Source organism: Protopterus annectens, chromosome 13.part0 (assembly GCF_019279795.1).
Source record: "Protopterus annectens isolate FY-2018-M chromosome 13.part0, PAN1.0, whole genome shotgun sequence".
Classification (NCBI taxonomy): domain Eukaryota; kingdom Metazoa; phylum Chordata; order Ceratodontiformes; family Protopteridae; genus Protopterus; species Protopterus annectens.
In genome coordinates this window covers 1,169,704,978-1,169,726,295 of record NC_056747.1, presented here as the reverse complement: position 1 = coordinate 1,169,726,295, position 21,318 = coordinate 1,169,704,978, and the positions used below count along the sequence as shown (strand labels likewise).

The 21,318-nt window shown below is 43.2% G+C and overlaps 1 protein-coding gene across 2 annotated transcripts in view; it reads right to left on the bottom strand.

Moving 5' to 3' along the window:
• Positions 1-21,318, bottom strand: part of UBTF (upstream binding transcription factor) — a gene marked incomplete at its 5' end in the record, with an annotated part of 198,277 nt that overhangs the window by 156,140 nt on the left and 20,819 nt on the right. For both annotated transcript variants that reach the window (XM_044055172.1, XM_044055173.1), the window contains 1 exon segment: positions 12,215-12,351. In XM_044055172.1, the coding sequence (XP_043911107.1) occupies positions 12,215-12,351 (137 nt within the window).

The following is a 21,318-nucleotide window of genomic DNA, read 5'->3' as shown; positions in this document are numbered from 1 at the left end:
TTGAGGCAAGGAAGCAGTTTTATTCTGAAGGTGAGAGAGAGAATATTGACATCACACAGTTTTGAGGTACCACTGTAATTTCCTCATAAATGGTCTGGCCAGGGGGATCATGAGGATGCAAGAGGCCATGTATCCTAGAGCCCTGAGATACTAGCTGTCTGTGAAGTGTTTCCTGAGAAAAATGTACTGAAGTACAGAGTTAGAAAGGTAACCTTGCCTGGAGGGAGGGAGGGAGGGAGGGAGGAAAGCCTTCTGAAGAGATGAGTACAGTAAAGCTAGCAGAAACACAATCCTGTTTGTTGGGTTAGTTTGAGAATTTGGGGCCCTGATGGTGAACCTCACGCAGGTTAGTAAGTTTTGGGTGTAAAACAGATCTGCTTCAAGTTTTAATAGGCTTGCTGCCTAAATAAGGCAATCATCTAAGTAAGGGTAAATCTGAATTCCCTTCATCCTGCAGAAAGCTATCATCAGGGACAGGCATTTTGTGAAAACCCTGGGTGCAGTAATCAAGACAAAAAGCAGAGCACAGAACTGATAATACCTCATACCTGCTTTGAAGTGTAACAACCTTCTGTGTGATTCCTCAATGAGGATGTGGAGGTATGTATCCTTTAGCTCTAAGGCTACCAGGAAGGCATTGTGGGAAATCACGGGCAGTAGTTTTTCAGAATTAGCATTTTGAATTTTGGGAACTTTAAGAATCGATTGAGCCTTGACAGGTCTAGAATTGGCCTCCAGGTACATTCTTTTCTGGGGACTAGGAAAAGTCTGGAGTAAAATTCTTCTCCCTGTAAAGAGGTTGGTACAGGTTCCACAGAGCCTTAAGTGCACAGAAGCTTTATTTGGGTTAAGGCCTTTGCCTTTTGGTTTGGAGGAATATCTTGGAAGCCTGAGCAAATCAAATGTTGTTTGAACATGAGTTTGTAAACTCTTTGAATGATGTTTAGAACTCACAAATCCCTAGTAAGGAGGGTCCAGTTCTTGTGGAATACACACAGTCTCCCACCACAGCCTAGGGAGAGAGCAAGGAGGAGGGGTAGGTGATGGAGGACAGATGCAAGAGTCATGACTGATCCCTGCTAGGTCCCAGAGGATGGACTCCCACAAGCCTATTAGGGTCTATTTGCCACTGTCTTGGCCACTAGTGCTATCTTTGGCACCATCTTAGCCACTAGTGCCATCTTTGGCACTGTCTTGGCCACTAGTGCTATCTTTGGCACTGTCTTGGCCACTAGTGCTATCTTTGGCACCATCTTAGCCACTAGTGCTATCTTTGGCACTGTCTTGGCCACTAGTGCTATCTTTGGCACCATCTTAGCCACTAGTGCTATCTTTGGCACTGCCTTGGCCACTAGTGCTATCTTTGGCACCGTCTTGGCCACTAGTGCTATCTTTGGCACCGTCTTGGCCACTAGTGCTATCTTTGGCACTGTCTTGGCCACTAGTGCTATCTTTGGCACTGTCTTGGCCACTAGTGCTATCTTTGGCACTGTCTTGGCCACTAGTGCTATCTTTGGCTCCTTTCCCTACAAGGTCTCCTTTGCCTAGGCTTAGACTGGAGGGTTGGAAAGGACCAGTGTTTGGTAGGGTGATTCCGGCTGAAACAAGGAGGATGGACCTGAAGGAAGTCCTTGACAGTTTGTATGGACTTGGCTTTCTCCTCCATTTTCTTAAGCACAACCTCAAACTTAGGACCAAAAAGAAAAAGTCTTTATCCAAGGGGGGCATCCGGGAGACTGGACGGACATGTTCAGGAAGGGATTGCTCCCTCAGCCAGGCATGTCTTCTAATGATGGATCCTGTGGCTGCTGCCCTGCTGGAGGCTTCCAATGCATCACAGCCACAGTTCAGGGAGTGCTTAGCCACCTGACACAGCAGGAGTTGCATAAATCCATTAATTCCTTTGAGAGGGCCTTATTTTCAATCCTCATCCGTTTTTGTTTCATCTGGGTCAAACATGGTTTCCTGATACTGACAAGGGTAGCAGAGGTGTAGACTTTCTTTTCAAACCTATCCAAGGCTCTGCTTTCCTTCTCAGTTGGTAAAGGATTTTTAGAAGAACTAGATATTTCTCCCTTAGGGCCCTGAGTCACCACTTCAGCATCTGCCACATGGTTCTTAAAAAAGGTGTTTTGTGGAATCTAGAACCCTGTAAAATATATCAGGTGTTTGACAGGCAGGATGAAGAAATTCTGGTTACAAACATGAATCCAGGAAGATATTGTTTACCACCTCCAAGATGGGGTAATGGCAGGAGGTTTCTGCTCAGGGAGATTTAGGAATTCCTTAACCATCTTCTTGGATTGGGGTAGTCCCGAGCTTCCCATTTGAAATGCTCCCTCAGGGTATGCATATCCTTGAGGGAGGAGAGATAGAAAACAAGAGAGTCAGAAATCTTCTGGGGTGCTGTATCCCTCTTTCTTTTACCAGAGGATACTTCAGGGGGAGGAAAGCATCTAGATCTGACCAAGGAAATCAAATCCTCTGCCAACCTCACTAGGTCTTGTTGGTAGGCCTGAAAGTGGGAGTTGGCAGGCCTTAGGTTTTGGCTTAAGGCCAACCTCTGCACTAGGACCTGGATGAGCAACCACCTCCAGAAAGAGGTGGGCTGAGATGATCTGACGACGTGAAGAGCTGACGTCAGTTTTAGAGTGTTCGTCGGAAGCTGGGGCCCAGCAGCATTTCAGACTCCGAATGAGTCTTAAAAGACGTCTAAGCCACCACCTCAGTCACCTAAGGGGGCTGCAAAGTCACCTCACCTTTGAAAATCACAAGCCTAGGAGGATTGGCTGACAGTGAACGAGCGTCACCTGAAGCCCTAAATCTGAAACTCTTTCCCTTTTTCTGCATAGGCAGATCTACCTCAGCTTAAAGAGAGGACTATAGTAACCAAAGGTCCTGATAACTCACTGAAATGTTTAGCTAGAGTCTCAGCCCTACATTGGATAGTTCTGCTATTAAAGTATGTACAAAACTGACAGGAACATCATGTTCTGGTCCCAAAGATGTCACACACAAAGCATGAAAGTCCAGGTGTGCTATCTGTTTGCAAAGCAGAGAGAGAGAGTTAACATTCTCTGACATTAGTCAAAAAGCATATGAAAAGATCCCCAACGCGGTACTTGGCTTTAGATGTCTTATTTCCCTGAGGTGCATCGACCAACACACTGACTACCACAAGGCTTCACACTCTGAAGGCAAGAAGGAACTGAAGTCATGGTGCTGGCTGACTCCCTTTATACCCTAAATAAGTGACGTTGGACAGGGCATTCTCTGGCTTCAGGAGGAGGTGAAAACATTCTCTGGTTGTCGGGCCGACCAAGGGCTTCAATGACAAGAAATCCCACAAGTCAGGACTGCAACAGTGAAACACGAAGAACATCTTTAGGACCAAATCCTGGTTTAGGAGGCCAATGCCTTACCCATTATTAGGCCACTGGAGTCTAATATACCTTACGACTACTAATTCTGAACTTCTCCTTGAAACTTTGAGGGGGGAGCATTTTGGGAGCAGATATTCTTGGGTCCTCTATGCACACCTCTGTAACAACCTACCCACCAATATTCAAAACTAAATCTCCCCCCAACCTTTCAAACCCTGATCAATGGCAATAGGAACACAAAGTACAGTTGCATTTACTATGTGGTCAGTCAGTTCCTTCTATTGTCTACCCCACATTTCCACTGCTCCTTCCCCTTCCTTAATTTACCTTCCCTTTCCCTTCCTCTCCTTTCTCATTCGGTAGCTAAATACTCAGAAACAAAACAGTATAAATAATGTTCATTCTCCGCTGCACATCTTAAAGATTTGTAGGTGTGACTGTTTTCTTTGCTGACTCTTAATTCTGCATTGACAACTTCTTCCATTTCTTAAAAGGACCCTTATAAATTTTCCAATTCGTGTGTGTTTTTTTTTTTACTTTGAATTTTAAATAATGCATCTTTAACTTAATTTGTAAGTGGAGTTTTGGTTGCACAGGTTGCTCAGAAAAAAATACTCTCTCAACAAGTTATCAAAACAACAAAACACAACCACCAATCACAATTTAACATTTGTCTGATGAGCTCACACACTCAGGGGTATACAGATCTGACGCCATCACACATCAAATGGTGACTACATAAGCATGCCTCATTCTGGAATGGTCAGTTTAATCCAACCAGTAGGATGCATTTTTGTCCTACAATTCAAGAAACAATGAAGATCTGACCCATACACTATTACGTATATGTAAACCATTCCCTGCTCACTAGTAACACCAGTTACAGAGGCTAAACGGAGGTGCTGCCCATGGGAAGAGGAAGAGCAGAAGGATATCTAGGAACGATAAAGGTGGCTCCTCTTATACACCAACTGATACAGCAAGAAAGTATCTGCTACAGCTACCTCTATGAATCCCAAGCAATACACTACTATGGACAGACCAAGAATTATAGTTACTGAAGTACAAACATATCCTAGGACAGCTGACTCTTGCAGTTACGGATGAAACAATAACTCTTGGAAGCAGTATGTATCGAAAACCAAGTGGCAACAGTGCAGACATCTGCAACACAGACATTCTTGAAGAAATCACTGAAAAGTATGCATGCCTCTAGCAGAGTATTTGTTGACCACAGAATTTTCCAAATGGTGCTTCACTCACTGATGGCAGAAGGTAATGCAGCTGGCAAGCCCATATTCCCCAAGACTTAGCTATACGGGATATATCCTGCCAGGGATATAACAGCCTGCCAGCTTCAAAGGTTCAGGGCACCTTCCATGCTCAGCTGCCTAAAATCACAGGTTTGAGAGCCACGCCTTTCAGCGCTTTCATACCAAATTACAGAGGAAGGCTGAACACAGAGGACATAGCTAAGAGTAAAAAAAATACATAAACACATGCCATACACACATGCACGCTGAAAAAACACAAAAAAAAAAAAAAAGGTAAGGGTGGATGGAGGGAGGAGTGGCTAATTTGCAGTGATCATTCGAATATCTACTCTTCTGGTATGTTTATTTACACAACTGTATTACATTCATCATATCGATCACTGCTGCAGTAACCTTCGTTATATGGGTAGATTACTTAACTTACAACATTTGTGAAGCGTTAGGAGAAGAGTCCAGGAGACCCTGGAGAATGGTCCTAGCAAAGCCTGATCTAGACCTAGATAAGGAATCAAGTTTAAAGTGCTTTGTAAAAGTATATACAGAGGACCAAGTAGCAGCTTCTAGAATAGTTCTAGAATCCAACCCTTTCCAAAAAAACATAGATGAAGCCAAGGCCCTGATACAATGAGTTTTAGCCCTGTCTGGAACAGTTTGGATGTGGTGAGAATAACAAAAGTTAATAGCCTGAGACAACCATTTGGAAATGGTCTGACACAGGCCGTCTCTTCTTACCTTCACAAGAAGTGAACAACTGATCCAAAGATCTGAAACACTTTGTTCTAATCAAGACAGTACCAAAGCTGCCTGTGAACTTCAAAGGTATGGAGTATCGTTCCTCCCTCATTTTAGGGTTCAGGAAAGAAAACAGGAAGGTGGATAGTTTGGCTTAAAGTAAACTTAGATATCACTTTAGGCATAAAAGAAGGATTACTTCTCAAAGAAACCCTGTTTCCGTGGAAAATGAGATAGGGTTGACTCATAAGCTCTTGCAACTCAGGCACTTTTCCTGCAGATGTCAGAGCACTCAGTAAAGAGGCCTTCCAGGTTAAGAACCTTCAGACAGCCTGATGAGCTGGTTCAAATACAGCAACTGGTATTCTTGAAGGTCTCTTATGCAAACCCCTTTCAAAAACATTTTCATATGAGAATGCACTGAAAGAGGGGGATCCATGGGTGGTCATGCTGAAATGGCTAACAAATGAACCTTAACAGAGAAGTAAGACAGGCCATAGGACAGTAACAAATACTGTAAAACCAGAAAAACACCAACCCTACAAGGGTGCTGGTTAAGCTGTTGGAACTAACTAGAAAACCTTTTCCATTTGCCAATACATGATTTTCAAGTAGCAAGCTTTCTTGCCTCTATTCGTATCTGATGCACATCCTCAGGGTATTAATTCTCATTAGACACCTGTTTACTATCACCCTGACTGAGGTCAGGGTTTATCAAACACCCCCGTTCTTGTGTAAGTTGATCCATTCTGTGTTGAAGCTGATGGTAATTGCCTTTGGCCATTTCCGAAAGAAGGCAGAAGAACCACTGCTGCCTGGGCATGAAGAAAGACACCATAATAATCTTGGGGGATTCCTCCTGAATCTTCAGAGGTAGCCTGGATATCCGTGAAAAGGGTGGAAAAGCATATAGGAACATTGTCATCCGAGGAAAGGAAAAGCCATACATCTTCCAGGCCTTTTTGCATGGAGTCCTGAAGAAGAATGTTTTTAATTGATTGTTCAGAGAAGAGGCAAAGAGGTCTACTTGAGGAACTCCCCACAGATGGATCAAATCTTGGAAGACCCTCCCCCATCTAGTTTCCATTTGTAAGGGTCTGCCTTTGCCCTGCTCGACTTGTCTGACACACAATTTTGCTCTGATGGGATGTAGGATGCCTGTAAATTGAGAATGTGCTATAAAGCGATATCCCAAGCTGACATGGCTACTCTGCAATGGGGGTAAAACCTGGCTCCTCATTGCTTGATGTACCACATGACTGGGGTACTGTCTGTAACAACTTGAAGAGATCCAGGGGACCACAGATGGACTGGATTAAGAGCTGAGTGCCATGATTAGAGCAAGCACCTCTTTTATATTTAAGTGTGTGAATCAGTCTTTCGTCTCCCTAATACCTTGCCCTTTTACCCCTTCTGAAACTACTTCCCAAGCAAAGACTGAAGTGTCTGTGGTAAATGACTGCACTGGAGCAAGGAAGAGAACGGGAGGCCTGAATTTAGGGATATTTGCTGTCTACACCAAGTGATTTTTCTTCTGACAAATCACAGTATTGGGATTTGAAAGATAATGGATGTTGGTGCTGGGACCAAAGAGACGTCAGATACCACTGTATCTTTCTTAAGTGGAGGCTTGCAATGGGGTATAATGAAAACCACAGATGCCATGACACCCCAATCCTAAGGCATTACCTTACAGGGACCGAAGTTTGAGTGGAAAACTGTAGAAAGATAAAGATATAAATCTATTTTTTTTTCAAGTGGAAGAAAAGCTCTTTAAACAAAACTGTCTAGCAGACAAACCAGGAATAAATTCCTGTGTGACTGAGTCAAAAAAGACTTTTACATGTTCTCTCAGAATCCCAGCTTGTGTAAGAGATCTACCACCCAAGAGAGAGAAACATTTGACACTTTGAAAGACTCTGCAAGGATAAGCAAGTTGTCGAAATATGGAAAAAAATGTGAATACCCTGTATTCTGCAATAAACTTTAAATGGAGCTAGGCAATGTGCAGACACGCTTGGTGTAGTGGATAGTTCAAAGGGTAAGGCAGAGAACTGATAATGTGATCCAGAAACACAAAACCTTAAGAAATGTCTGAAATCTGGATGAATATGGATATAAGCATTTTTTAAATCTAGTGTTGCCAAAAACTTAACATGAGGAAGAAGAGGTTACAGACTGTAAAGTGACAGCATTTTGAACCTCGGAACCATCACAAATTGGTTTAGGAAAGAAAGATCCAGAACTGCTCTCCAGGCATTTTCTTTAGTTGGCACCAAAAACATCCTTGAATGAAAACCATTCCCAAACTGGAAAGGAGGAACTGGCTCTATTACTACCTGGGACAACATATGTTAAAAGGACAGGGAGCAAAAGGAGTCTGGTCTGCTGGAAGAGGAATGAATCCCCAAAAGGATAAATTGCCTCCCACTGCCATCTGTGACCATGACAAACGGTCTTTAGGATCCATTTGCTTGCAACTATCTGTTGCCAAAAGACAGAAGTGGAGATTCAGGAAGGAAAAAGTAACTGCCAGGTTGAGAGGGGGACAGGGTCCATTTAAAATGTCATTTTAACCTGTTAGGCCGTTCTTTGTTTTAGGAGTTCCTGCCTTCTTTTTGGAACACCATTGCCACTGCTTCTCATAGGTCTGTTTACCAGCATTTGTGGGCATTGTTTATTTTGTTTCTTTCAAAAATTGGATGAGGGGATAGAGAACACCTTGGAAATTTTTGGAAAGGAGGGCTGAAAAATCAGAGAGTCCCTTTATCAGCTTCCCCTCCTCCTCTTCACATTTTTGATGACCACTGCAGCAGAGGGACCAGAAACTAAAACCTCTATCTAAAGGAGAATTTAAAATGTAATTTTTCACATCTTCTGGGAGGTTCTGAGAAAGCAGCCAGGCAAACCTCTTCAAAACAGTTCTGGTGATCACAACCCTGAAGTAATAACAAAAGAGTCATACACATATTTAAAACAAACATTGAGTACTTGTCAATTGTTTTACTATCCTTGTCAGAAAGTATTGGATTTGAATTAATTAAATGTTTAGCAACAGTAGGATTAACTAAAGCTATGGCTGCTGGGTCAGGTTTGGAATGTGTGTAAAAAAAACATAGAAAGACAGAGGAACTTTTAATCTCTCTATCTTTTTAGAGGTTTCATGTAGACTATCAGGAACACTGCAGACAATGAAACATACGTATTCCAATGCTGACAGCACAGAAGAGGAGGAAAGTTCTGGAAATTCCATTTGTACCAGCTCACAGTGTTTTCTGAGGGACTGAGAAACCTCACTGTTCTCCCACTGAAAACAATGGTGCATTCTAAAAATAGTCTCAGAGAAAGAAAAACCCTCAAAGGGAGGAGCAGATAGCATGCTCTCCTCTGAATCTGACTCAGAAATCTGAAGAGAAAATTCTACATTTGAACCATCATCTCTCCGTCCATATTCAGAATCTTGGATCTCTTCAGGAAAAGAGACGTTCCTTTTTCTTTCACCAGAAGCCATCTTAGAAGAAAAAGAAACAATTAGACTATGTGCCAGAAGTAATAAACTACTCCTGTCCAGGGAAACTTGAGTAGGAGCAGATGCACACATTTAGTTTTCAGTTTCTTTTTCGCAGGAAAAGTGAGGCCAACATGGTTGTTGATGGTAGCAGCAACTTCCCCAGAGATGGGCACAACATTCTATCTAAACATGGAAAGCTTCCCTGCTCTCCCTCCCTTGCCAATAAGGGGACCCCAAAAGCCACTGAGGATGTGGCTAACTCCCAAAGAAAGTATAAGCCGCTAAAAATTTAAATTAACTTTTTCCCAATGAAAACACAGTAAAAAGCACTTTAATGCACATTGCCAGCCCCAAAAAGTAAAGCAAACACACTTTTACAGAGAAAAATGTTTTAAACTATGTTTTAACAACTTTTAAACTGACAGGAAAAAAATGTGCTCCCATTTAAAATTACAATTAAGTCACAAGACAGTCAGTAAAATAAAAAATCCTGGAATAAAAATAACTTTCCTAAACAGAAAATTATATTTAAACAATATTCTTTAAATGTGGAAATTTTTCCCCAAAGGGAACTTATCTGCCCAACAATGGACCAGCACAAGCCAACCATCGGTCCTTGAAAGCCAGTAAATGAGCACTCGCTTCAGTAGCAAGAAAGCTCTGGAGGGTTTGGAACTCAAACCTGTCTTTTCAGGCAGCTCAGCTCAAGCTGCCTAATGGTCTCTGTGTGTGGAAGATGCCCTGAAGCTTTGGAAGCTGCTGGGCTGTTACAGACTTGGTAGGATGGGTCTACTTTGACAGAAAACACATTTCACCACCACATAGTTTGGGTACATATTATTTTCTGGAAAGAGTTATTCATTTGACTTGTAAGAATCCATATCTATGGTTTACAACATTTAAAACAGGTGGGGGATTATGCCCCACACACCCCCAATGTGGGGGGGCTGTGCCCCCATAACCCCCCTTACTATATATACTAACTCCAGCATCGCACTACAGTGGGGAACAGGGCATATACCTGTTTAGACGAAATGAGTTTCAGTCAAATGAGTTCAGTGAAGTTAGCTTTCAGTGAATTGTGCTCAAGCAATTAATTTTCAGTGAAATGCGGCTTCGACAAAATGAGTTTCAGTGAAGTGTGTTTTCTATCAAACAAAGTAAACCTGGCAGGATATAATCCATATAAATAAGGCTACTGTAGCAGTGATCAATATGATGAACATCAGGTCATCCAGGTAAAAAAAAAAAGAAATGTCTGAAGCTAACACCTTGGTTAATACTTTAGGCACTGAAGAAAGCCCATACAGCAGCACCCTGTAATGAAAGTGATGCCCTTGCACAGCAAACCAGACACCTCCTGTGTGGTCCCCAAACAATAATGTGCAAAAAGGCATCCACAATGCTGAGTGACAACATCCAAGTGTTCTGTAGCAGGACAGACAATTTAATGACTTCAGCCAACACTCTGACTCCATTCAGTTCTGGACAGTATCTTTCCACTGAGGTTTAGAGTGGGCCAGAATACACCCATCACCTTTAGGACAGACAGAGAACTGATAACCCTGATGCAGATGTAGGACAACCTCCATGGCACACTTCCACAGCACAATCTGGGCATGTTTCTTAGCTACCCTCTTCCGGGGAGGAATCAACAGCTCCAAAAAGTGACCGAGTGTGACCACATTCAGAACCCAATGGTCATTGATTGTTTTCTAAACTGGATCAAACTTGGGAGTAATATCCTCCAAAGGGGAGCTTCAGACTGCATTAGGACTATTGCATTTGGTCTGATGGGTTCATCCTTACATTTGACTGGGAAATTAACTAGGGGCTGGCCAAAGTCTACATTCAGAAGGCACTTCCCATAGAAGGAGCCAGTGGTTTGTTTCCTCCAGGTCACTTCATCTTCTGCAAAACTGGCGAACTCTATGGACTTGAGCTCAGAACCTGCTTGGACTGAAAGGCCATTTTAGTAATTGAAATCTCAGGAGGCATACGCCACAGCCTACACTCTGAATTTTGGTTCTCATAGGTTCACAGATGTACACTAGGCTAACGACCACCAGGGCCTTTATAAGCCTAGCAGCACAACCCAACCCAACTGCATCCCCTGGTAACATATATATGTCTTAACTGGGTGGGTATGTTTGTTAGGAGGTGTATTTTAGGAAGTTGCTACAAGTTACATTGGGGAGTTTGTTGGTTGGGAAATGTTTGCTATTGGCCTTGTTGTACAAGAGACATGGGGGGGGCCAGCCTGGAGATGAAGCTGCAAATTCCCATCCAATGGTCACGGTTATGTTTGAATAGGGTTAGGGGTTGACTCTGTTTCACATGAATGGGGAGCCGATTCAAGAGCATGGGGATCCTTTCATTCACATGTCTTCCGTCTCACCAGCATGTTCTGCTGAACAGATGTGCAAAAGCTCCATCAGGGCTGGATCTAAGGATGGTTTATATGCCAAGCTCAGTCTGCCTCTCAACAATCTGTAGGAGACTGACCATAAAGGCAGGGCTCTAAGGCAATCTGGACAGGACAGTGCATCAATACCCTGGATTCTCCTGATGAGGAACTTCTGTGGGCATTTTAATTGTTACAGATGCCTAAACAGGTACATAAACAATGGTTACACTGCTTTTGACTAGGTAAAAAATATATAGCAACAGAAAGGAGCTACGAATCTGGATAACTTTGACTCAACAAGGCACGTGGCAGACTGAATAAATGGAGTGGGGGGGTGCCCATGGGTAAAGTACAAGTTAAGTAATGAATACAAAGTCAAGGTAAATAGAATCTGTTCAGACGAAAAGATGATGAGATGGTAACCACAGGAGTCTGTATGTAGGCAAGCACTTTTCAATGTCTTCATAAAAGGCACTATGGAAGCTCAAAAAACAAAAGTTTTGATTTCCTGCTGTACAAAAAAAAAAAAAAAAACTTTAAAATTAACATAAAAGCTCAGATCAATATATAGCACCAGTCAGTACAGTGATGCTACTCTGCATATGATTCAAACAAAAACATCCATTTCTTACTTAAAAATTATGGTTCCATTACTCCCAAAGAACTAAATTCAAGTTTGTGCTGTTAAATCAAACGCTGATCAGTTCACTAACTTGTTGCTAAGAAATGTTACCTCAATACGAATGATCAACTGATATTTCCACTGTCAAATAGAAAACAGTGGGATATAAATACCTGTTGAAGCACCCAGGTTACCTAAGAACTCAAGTTAAAACAGCTCAAGCTGATGGGGAACAACTATCAGTGACCTCTCAAAAGAAATATGAAATATGTATTTTTTTCTTACGGTGGTGGTTTTGTCGGCCGCCCATCTGATTTGTCTTTCAACTGGCGCTCTGCTTTTGTAAGGACTGTAAACTTTGTGCCTTCCTCAGCTCCAACATTCATCTCTGGATGCCGTAGTTTATATTCTTTCATCAGATCCTGAAAGTACACACAAAAGAACAGAGTTTTAATACACTACATCCACAGACACTCACACTAAGATTTTCCTCTTTTGATACACACAGCATGCTAGAATTGGCCAAAGCAAGTTTTAGAACATGTCCTACCCTTGGGTAAACAAGCACTGCTTAAGAAATAAAAACAGCCAATGTTATGCACACACAACTCATTGGCTTAATTTGCTAGATGGAAGTAGACAGTGACCATATCCAGTCTGCTCTTTAAGGGCACTTAAAATTCTACCTCACTCTGTCACCCTCCACTGCTTCTCTAGCTGGCCCATGTCCTCTAACACCTTTACATATTCTTTATCCACCAATCTTTCTAGTAAGCTATTGTCAGAATCCGCAATCTTCTAAAAAGAAGTGTGTTTGCAAATCTAGGGAGTAGTTGGTCCCTACAGTCTCCTGCAATGCCCATGCCCCCCTTTTCTGTATATTCAGAAAGTCTTTCTTATCTCCCTGATGTGACTTTGTACACTTATCATTCCTCCTACACATCTTATAACGTCTAGAGAGAACAGCTTCATCTCCTCTAACCTGAGGTCACATCCTTTCCAGTCTACCCCATGCACTCTTCTGGTGAATCTCCCATGGACTCTTCCAGCAACCTGAGGTCTGTGTGTCAGACTCCAGAAAGTACAGTTTTGTACCTACCATAAATGTAGATGTTCGAAGATCCACATTGCTGCAGTCCTTACACTTGGGTAGTCCGCTGTCCTCGGTCGGCCCGAATATCAAAGTATAAGGCTGACGTCGGTCAAGGCGCATTTGACTGACATCAGGACGTCAGGGTACAAATGCGCATGACCAACGTCATATCCTCAGTCTTTTCTTGCCCCAGATGTCAGAAGACCCTAAAAATAAAGGTCAAAACCAAAAGACAGCAAACCAACCAACCAACCACCCTTGCACTAATTATATGTACAATATATACAATATACACAATATGTACAACCCAACCCACACAACCACCTCTAACTACAGAGGGAAGGAGGGAGGTAAATTGGACTGCAGCAATGTGGATCTTCGAACATCTACATTTATGGTAGGTACAAAACTGTACTATGTTCTTCATCTCACATTGCTGCAGTCCTTACACTTGGGTAGAATCCCAAAGCAGAGGTAAGGGAGGATGGCTAACTACAAGGAAGCAGGAGCTGCCAAAATGCCCTGCAAAACAGCAGTGGCAAAACCAGCCCTGGATTTAGAGTAAAGTGGCAGGTGATAATGCCTAGAGAAAGTATGCACTGAACTCCAAGTAGCTGCCTCCAAAATATCCTTGGTTGCCACTCCCCTTAAAAAAGCTGTTGAAGTGGCAGTAGCCCTAGTGGAATGAGGCCTAATCCCAGCTGGAATCTCCTTGCCATGATGGGAATAACAGAAAGCAATGCAAAACCCAATCCACTTAGAAATAGTTTGTTTTGACACAGGCTTGCCCTGAGAACTCAAAGCAAAAGAAACAAACAACTGCTGAGACTGCCTGAACCCTTTAGTTCTGTCCAAATAATAACGCAACTGCCTGTGTACATCTAACGTGTGCAAAATCTTTTCCCCTTTATTTTGGGGATTTGCATAAAAAGTAGGCAAATGAATAGTTTGGTTTAAAGCCACACTAGAAACCCCTTAGGCATAAAGGAAGGATTAGTACGTAATGATACCCTATCCTTATGGAAAATCAAGAAAGGCTCAACCGCCATAAGGGCCTGCAATTCAGAAACCCTTCTTGCAGAGGTAATGGCCAACAAAAAAGCAGTCTTCCATGACAAATATTTCAACTCAGAAGTAGCTGCAGGCTCAAAAGGTTGTAGAGTGAGTTTCTCCAACACAAAATTGAGATCCCAAGCAGGAGTAGGAGCTCTTCGTGGGGGTCTTATATTCTTTGCCCCTCTAATTGCTTGAACAAAGGATGAGAAAACAATGGTGGGTCGCAATCATAGTGAGCCGAAATTGCTGCAGCATGAACTTTAATAGAAGAGAAAGACAAACCTTTGTCTAGTAACTCAGTAAGATATTGAAGAGCCACACACAAATTAGGCTCAGAAACATCAAAATCTTTTGCTGCACTCCAAAATAAAAATCTCTTCCATTTGTCTGCGTACACTTTCCTTGTACTAGGCCTTCTAGCTTCCAAAATAACATTCAAAACTTGCTGAGGAAGTGGAGGCCCACTATGGTTCAAAACAGAATATGCCAGGCTGTTAGGTGCAGAGAGTGAAGCTTGACATTGAGCAAATGGCTGTCCTCCTGTGACAACAGGTGTGGAATCGAAGGCAAAGGCCATGGAGGCTTCCGTACCAGACTTCTCAGTAATGGGTACCAGTGCTGTCGAGGCCAATCCGAGCTATTAAAATCATCCTTGGCTTGTCCTGTCTGACCTTTAGAAGTACCTTTGGGAGGAGAGGCAGAGGTGGAAAGGCATACACATGAAGATTGCTCCAATTGAAAGAAAGAGCATCCACTCTCCAAGCTGTGGGATGAAACCTTTTGTGCAAAACTTTGGCAGCTGATGGTTTAGTGGAGAAGCGAACAGATCTATGTCTGGAGTTCCCATGACACTGTCAATTTCTGAAATACATGAGGATCCAATTTCCACTCGTGGGGATCCATAATTCGTCTGCTCAACACATCTGCTAAGGAGTTCTGTGCTCCTGGCAGAAACCTTGCCTGAAGATTGAGCTGTAAACTGAGAGCAGTCTCCCACAAAATCATTGCTTGCCTGCATAGAGGATAAGAATCGTTCCCCTTGCTTGTTGATGTACCACATGACAGTTGTGTTGTCTGTTAGAATCAACACCTGCCCTGGAAGAAGTAATTCCTTGAAAGCTATTAATGCAAACTGGACTGCTAACATCTCCTTCATGTTGATATGTAGATGTTGTAGTCTGGCAGGCCACTTGTCTTGTATCCACTTTCCATTTAGATGAGCTCCCCAAGCTTTGTCTGAGGCATCTGTCGTTAAAATCTGACTCGCCTCTGGCGGGTCACAGAGAGTCCCTTGTTTAGGTGACATTCCTGAGCCCACCACAAAAATTCCTTTTGAATGCAAGGTATTATTTGAATGACAGTGTCCAGATCCTGGCAGTGCTGTGTCCATACATTTTGAGATACCATTGTAGCTTCCTCATATGCAGTTTGGCATTGGGAAGCACCAGAATACAAGATGCCATGAACCCTAAGGCTTGAAGGACTGTCCTTGCAGTCAGCCCGGACTGATGAGATAGTTGTTGGAAGTAAAGGGATAGACTCTTTTGTTTGTCCGGGGTTAAAAAGGCCATCTGGGATGCTGTATTCAGTCTCACACCCAGAAAGCACATGTCCTGAGAGGGTACTAGACTGGACTTTATTTCGTTCACAGAATACCCCAGGCATCTTAGCACTGCTATCACATACTCCAAATGATGAAGAAGCTCTTCCCTTCCTTGAGCCAGAATCAGGCAGTCGTCCAAATAAGGATAGATCTGTATTCCTTTTAGCCTGAAGAAAGCTATCACTGGAGCCAGAACTTTCGTGAACACTCTGGGTGCAGTAGATAAGCCAAAGGGCAATGCAGAGAACTGATAGTGAGAAGCCCCAGATCGAAAACGCAGATACTTCCTGCAACTTAGTCTGATAGGAACATGAAGGTAAGCCTCCTTGAGATCCAAAGTTACCATCCAATGATCTTTGCCCAGCAGAGGCAAAAGCTGCTGCAACGTCAACATTTTGAACTTGGGAATGTCCAGATAAGTGTTGAGGATAGATAAATCCAAAATTGGTCTCCACGTGTTCCCCTTCTTTGGTACCAGGAACAGGCGAGAATAAAATCCTAGGCCCGCTTCTGGCATCGGGACCGGCTGTATGGCCCCTATTTGGAGCAACAGAGAAACTTGCTTGTGAGCCTCTATTCTTTGCTGAGGAGGAACGTCTGGCATGCCTTTGAAAGGAGGCAAGGTATGGAAATAAAACCTGTAGCCGTGGTGTATGATATCCAATACCCATCTGTCTTGGGTAATTAAACTCCAATTTTCTTTGAAAAGTGCCAACCTTCCTCCCAAAGGTGCTGCCAGACAAGAAGGCTCTGGCAGCTGAAAAGGTAGGTCATTGGGTCTGTTTACGAAAGGACTGACCCCTGCCCTCACCCGAAGACTGTGCAGGAGAACTCCCTGTTCTAGGCCTGAAAGAGCCCTGAGCTCTGCCCCTACCACGTCTAGATCTACCCCTAGACTGGGAATCATAAGAAGGATACGTCCACCCCTTAGTAGGCCAATTTCTACTAAACTTTGGAGGCTGGACCTGCAAAAAATCTTTAACAGTCTGCATAGACTTAGCCTTGTCTTCCATTTTCTTTAAAACTGCCTCAACAGGAGAACCAAACAACACGTCAGATTGCAAAGGAGCATCTAAAATCCTTGTTTTAACATGGTCAGACAAATTCTGATCCCTCAGCCAGGCGTGCCTGCGAAGAACTGACCCAGTGGCAGCCACCCTAGACGAGGCCTGTACAGCATCAAAACCACATTGCAAAGAATGCTTACCCACCTGTTCAGAAACATGTACTAAATCTTGCAACTCTTTACAATCAATACCTTCTGCCAGAGCATCAACCTTAGCCTTCAATTGTGAAAGGAGATAGTTTTGGTATTTCAACATGTGAAACTGGCAATTCAAAGCCCTCATAGCAAGAGTGGAAGAAGTATAAACTTTCTTTCCCCATCTATCCAAGGCCCTGGCTTCTTTGTCTGCAGGAACCGGATTTTTAACAACAGAAGCCTTAACACCTTTAGGCCCCTGGCTAACAGTTTCTGGGTCTGCCCTAGGACTCTTAAAAAGAAACTTATGAGCTTCAGGCACCCTCTAATACCTATCCGGTTTAACAGGAGCAGGAGGCAAAGAATCAGGATTAAGAGAAGCCTCTGTAAAAACATCTTCCACTACATCCAAAACAGGAGGTATAGCCAAAGGCCTATGCTGGGGTAAAAACAAAAATTCCCTAAGCCTTTTCCTGGAATCAGAGAAGTCCTGACCTTCCCACTTAAAATGCTCCCTCATGGAATGAAGAGTTTCTGAAAAAGAAAAATCCTCAGGAGGAGAAGCAGAAGGAGCAGAATCATCCACATCAGAATCAGAATAAGGAGAGTACTCCTGCAAGTCTTCAGCCGAAGACTCTGAAACATCTGAAGCCTGCTCAAAACTCCCTAGCTCAGGCTCCACCCTAGGTCTCTTATCAGGAGGGGGCATAGAACCCCTAATCAAAGTAATCAAATCTTCTGCCATTTTAAGCATATGCTTCTTGGGCACAGTTCCAGAAGAACTAGGGGTGACACCAACTGAAACTGAACCTGGCCTGCCCCTGGGAGAAGCCTTTGAAACAGAAGGAGAGGGCCTAGCCACCCTAGGAAGGGAGGGGAGTATAGTAACCTGAGAAGCCCCCTCAGCCTGACCTGCCTCCTGAGAGGCCACATCTTGCAATAATAAAGTCTCACCTTGAGAACACAAAGAAACCTCCGGTGGAGCCACCGGTTCCACCGACACCTCTAAAGAACCGGCGTCCGGTACAGACGGTTCTTCTAGCCTAGGCTTAACTGCTTTGTCCTTGCGCTTCGAAGAAGCGGCCGGAGCATCCGACGGCATTTTATAATTGCACCGCTTCCCAAAGACTAACCTGGCACAATCCAACCTTCTCTTTATAGTGCGTTTATTGAATCTAGCACAAGAGCGACAGCCAACAACGTCGTGCTCAGGCCCTAAGCAAGGAATACACAAAGTATGATAATCTCTATGCGGTATCTGTTTCCCACAAGAAATGCAATTATTGACTTTTTCTGACATCCGGTAAATCACTGAGGCAAGAAAAACTAAAATATTCCCCAACGGGTACTTAGCCAACTTTGAACTCGGTCTGAAACTTCGAAATCGAAAAATCTCAGAACGCCAACCGGCACTTGCAATGCTGCTTCTGCATCGGACCATGCGGCAAAAAAGACTGAGGATATGACGTCGGTCATGCGCATTTGTACCCGGACGTCCTGATGTCAGTCAAATGCGCCTTGACCGACGTCAGCCTTATACTTTGATATTCGGGCCGACCGAGGACAGCGGACTACCCAAGTGTAAGGACTGCAGCAATGTGAGATGAAGAACATCTGCACAACAGTTATAAGATGTGGCTTGACCAGGAGCCCTGAAGGGCAAAAGCATTACTTCTTTGCTGCTGAAGGTGACCTTCCTAAGATTATCTGCCACTGCTCTCTCATTCTGCCCCTTGTGGTCCGGTCCCAATTTGACCAACACCCCCAGAAATATTTCTAACTCTGTTACCATCATTTACACAGCTACCCCCAACTGACACTTCACAGCAAGACTACTGGGGTCCAGGCCCAGGAATTTGCATATGTCCACAATGAACCACAAAGCTCACCTTTTCTGCCCACAAGTTCGGCTTTTCCATATCCTTCCACAGGCACTTCCTTTCACTCGCTACTATTGTGCCTACCTTGGTGCCACATTCCTATTCACTGCTCTTGCAAATGTGTCTGAGACACAGTAAAGACTAGTAATGAGCCCTGCTGTAATGCACTATAACCTCCCTTATTCCTGACATCATCTCTCTACAGCAATCCTCTGCATCTTCCCCTTCAAGTAAGGTGAGATCCAATTGTTCAGTGTTAGCCCTACCCCTAGTCTCAAGAGCACGCATAGAGGACAGACTCCCAGTCTGTTTAGTCCTGAAATACCACTTTTAACAAACCCCCTCTGGCTACCTTTTAACCACGTAGCAATCAAGCTCATTAGTCCTGATACTACCCCTCTTTGCTCCTCTAGTTTTCTTTGTTGCTACGGGTGCAGAACCAAGTCAAAGGCCTTGGTGAGGTCTGGATAGATTATGACTACTTGATAATGCGTTGTCAAGTTCATCTGCATCCCAGTCATAAAAACCAGATCCAGAATGAATAACAACTCCTTCTGGTTATGAATCCAAGGCTGATTGCTATCTTGAATATTGTTGTGCACCAGGAAAACAACCATCCCTACCCTGGATTCTCCTGATGACTTCTCCTGTTAACTGCAGTTTGGTAAACCGGTGTGTAGTTTCCGAGATACCTCCTGCTACCTCATGTGCAAAGATATCACAAGTGCCACCTTCTGACACCATGTGTAAATATATCACAAGTGCCATCTTCTAACCCCATGTGCCAAGATATGACAAGTGCCACCTTCTAACCTCATATGCAAAGATATCACAAGTGCCATCTTCTAAACCTCAGGCAATTCTGCACTAACCAGTGACCTGCTGAAACTCTCCATGCAAGCTCACTGAACAAATTCCTCAAGACCTTGGGAGGCAGTTTATCTGGTCTTAAACTTCCTTTACAAAAGTCAGTTCCCCTCCCTACCTTCTTCTGTCCTGGTGCCCATGCACCACTCACTGCCATATTATCGCCATCTCAGCGGAGACGTCTGCAATGTGCTTTTATCAACAGCAATATCGCTGAATGTCATTTCAGTGAAAATGTTTTGCCAAAAAAAACTTTCAGTGATGGTGCAAATTCCCTTTTTTTCTGCAGTTGTGTGACCTTGGAGTAAACATATTTAAGTTTGGAAGAATGTGGGTGGATGGTGTGTCACCTGCGGAAAAAAGATTTGCTCAGGTTTGTTGATAGTGGTTTCAGCCACATATTTTAGCTGAAATGGCATTCGGTGAAAGTAGAGTTACCTATTTACATGAATCTGCACACTCCTCTTACTTTCCTTCTTGAAGCCTGGAATAAACTGCTCATTCAATACCTCTTCATACTCTTCTGTGACCTTCCTATTGTTCAGTCTATCCAGAGCCGTCTCCGTTTATCTCTTAACCGCTAGATGAAAAGCCCTTTTCTCCTCAAGTTATTCTTCTGCAAACCACCTTCTGACTTGTGGATTTGCTGCCCTTGTGACCATTGCTATGTGCCTGCTGGTCTCCGTGTACTATGCTTCCCTCCCACCTACCCCCATCAAGTCTTCCAAGTCTTCTCTTCTGCCATAACTTCTAGCCTCACATGTAAACCGCAAATAAAAATTCCACCTTAAAAATGATTAAAACAAATACATGAACAGGAACAAGCTTCTGAAAGACGTGGGATAGCAGGAGTCAGTCCAGAAAGAAGTAACCTGCAGAAGTTCCACACTGCACTACTTCCCAGTACCTCCTTCTATCCATTAAAGCCATATTTTGCTAGACACCCTTCTATCCATTAAAGCCATATTTTGCTAGACACCCTTCTATCCATTGAAGCCATATTTTGCTAGACACCTAGTTTCTTTGCGTCTAGCCATCTTGTTCTTGGATCTTGATGCTGACTGATGTTCACTTTCTATTCGTTGTTTAGCAAGTGCATGTTCATGGGCAAGATTTGAACATCTAATAGAGGACAGTCAGTAAGTCAACTCTGAAAAGAAAATCATCCATATATGACATGTTCTGAAAGTACATAAACATGGGAACAGTATGCAAACAAATACAAAATAAACAATATGAAACTAGAAAAAGACATCATAATTAAAATATTACGTTTTTGCCAGTCATCTACCTATAAAGTGATTTTGAGAACAACATAACTGCGCTTCTGTCACTGGCCGTTAATCACATACAACTAGCTACAATGACTGTTGTTACTATCCTTTCCTGTAACAAATGGTCCTTCTGTTCCCTGCTACTCTAGTATGTAACTGCTACAATCCAAAGTCAAGGGTTCTACAACGTCAGGACATTTGCATGCAGGAATAGCTGGATCGTAGCTCTACAAGCTACTCATTTTCCTTTTGGATGACCATGCTGTGTACAAAGAGTTCTAAAACCACACTGCTTGGAGTAAAACAGTTTTATTCCTTTTAGGTAAAATGCTGCACAGCAAGCAGACAGTTTCAATAAAATGGAGTTTGAAGAATGCAATTAAAAAGCATTTGCATCTTCCTTCTCTGCAAGTGC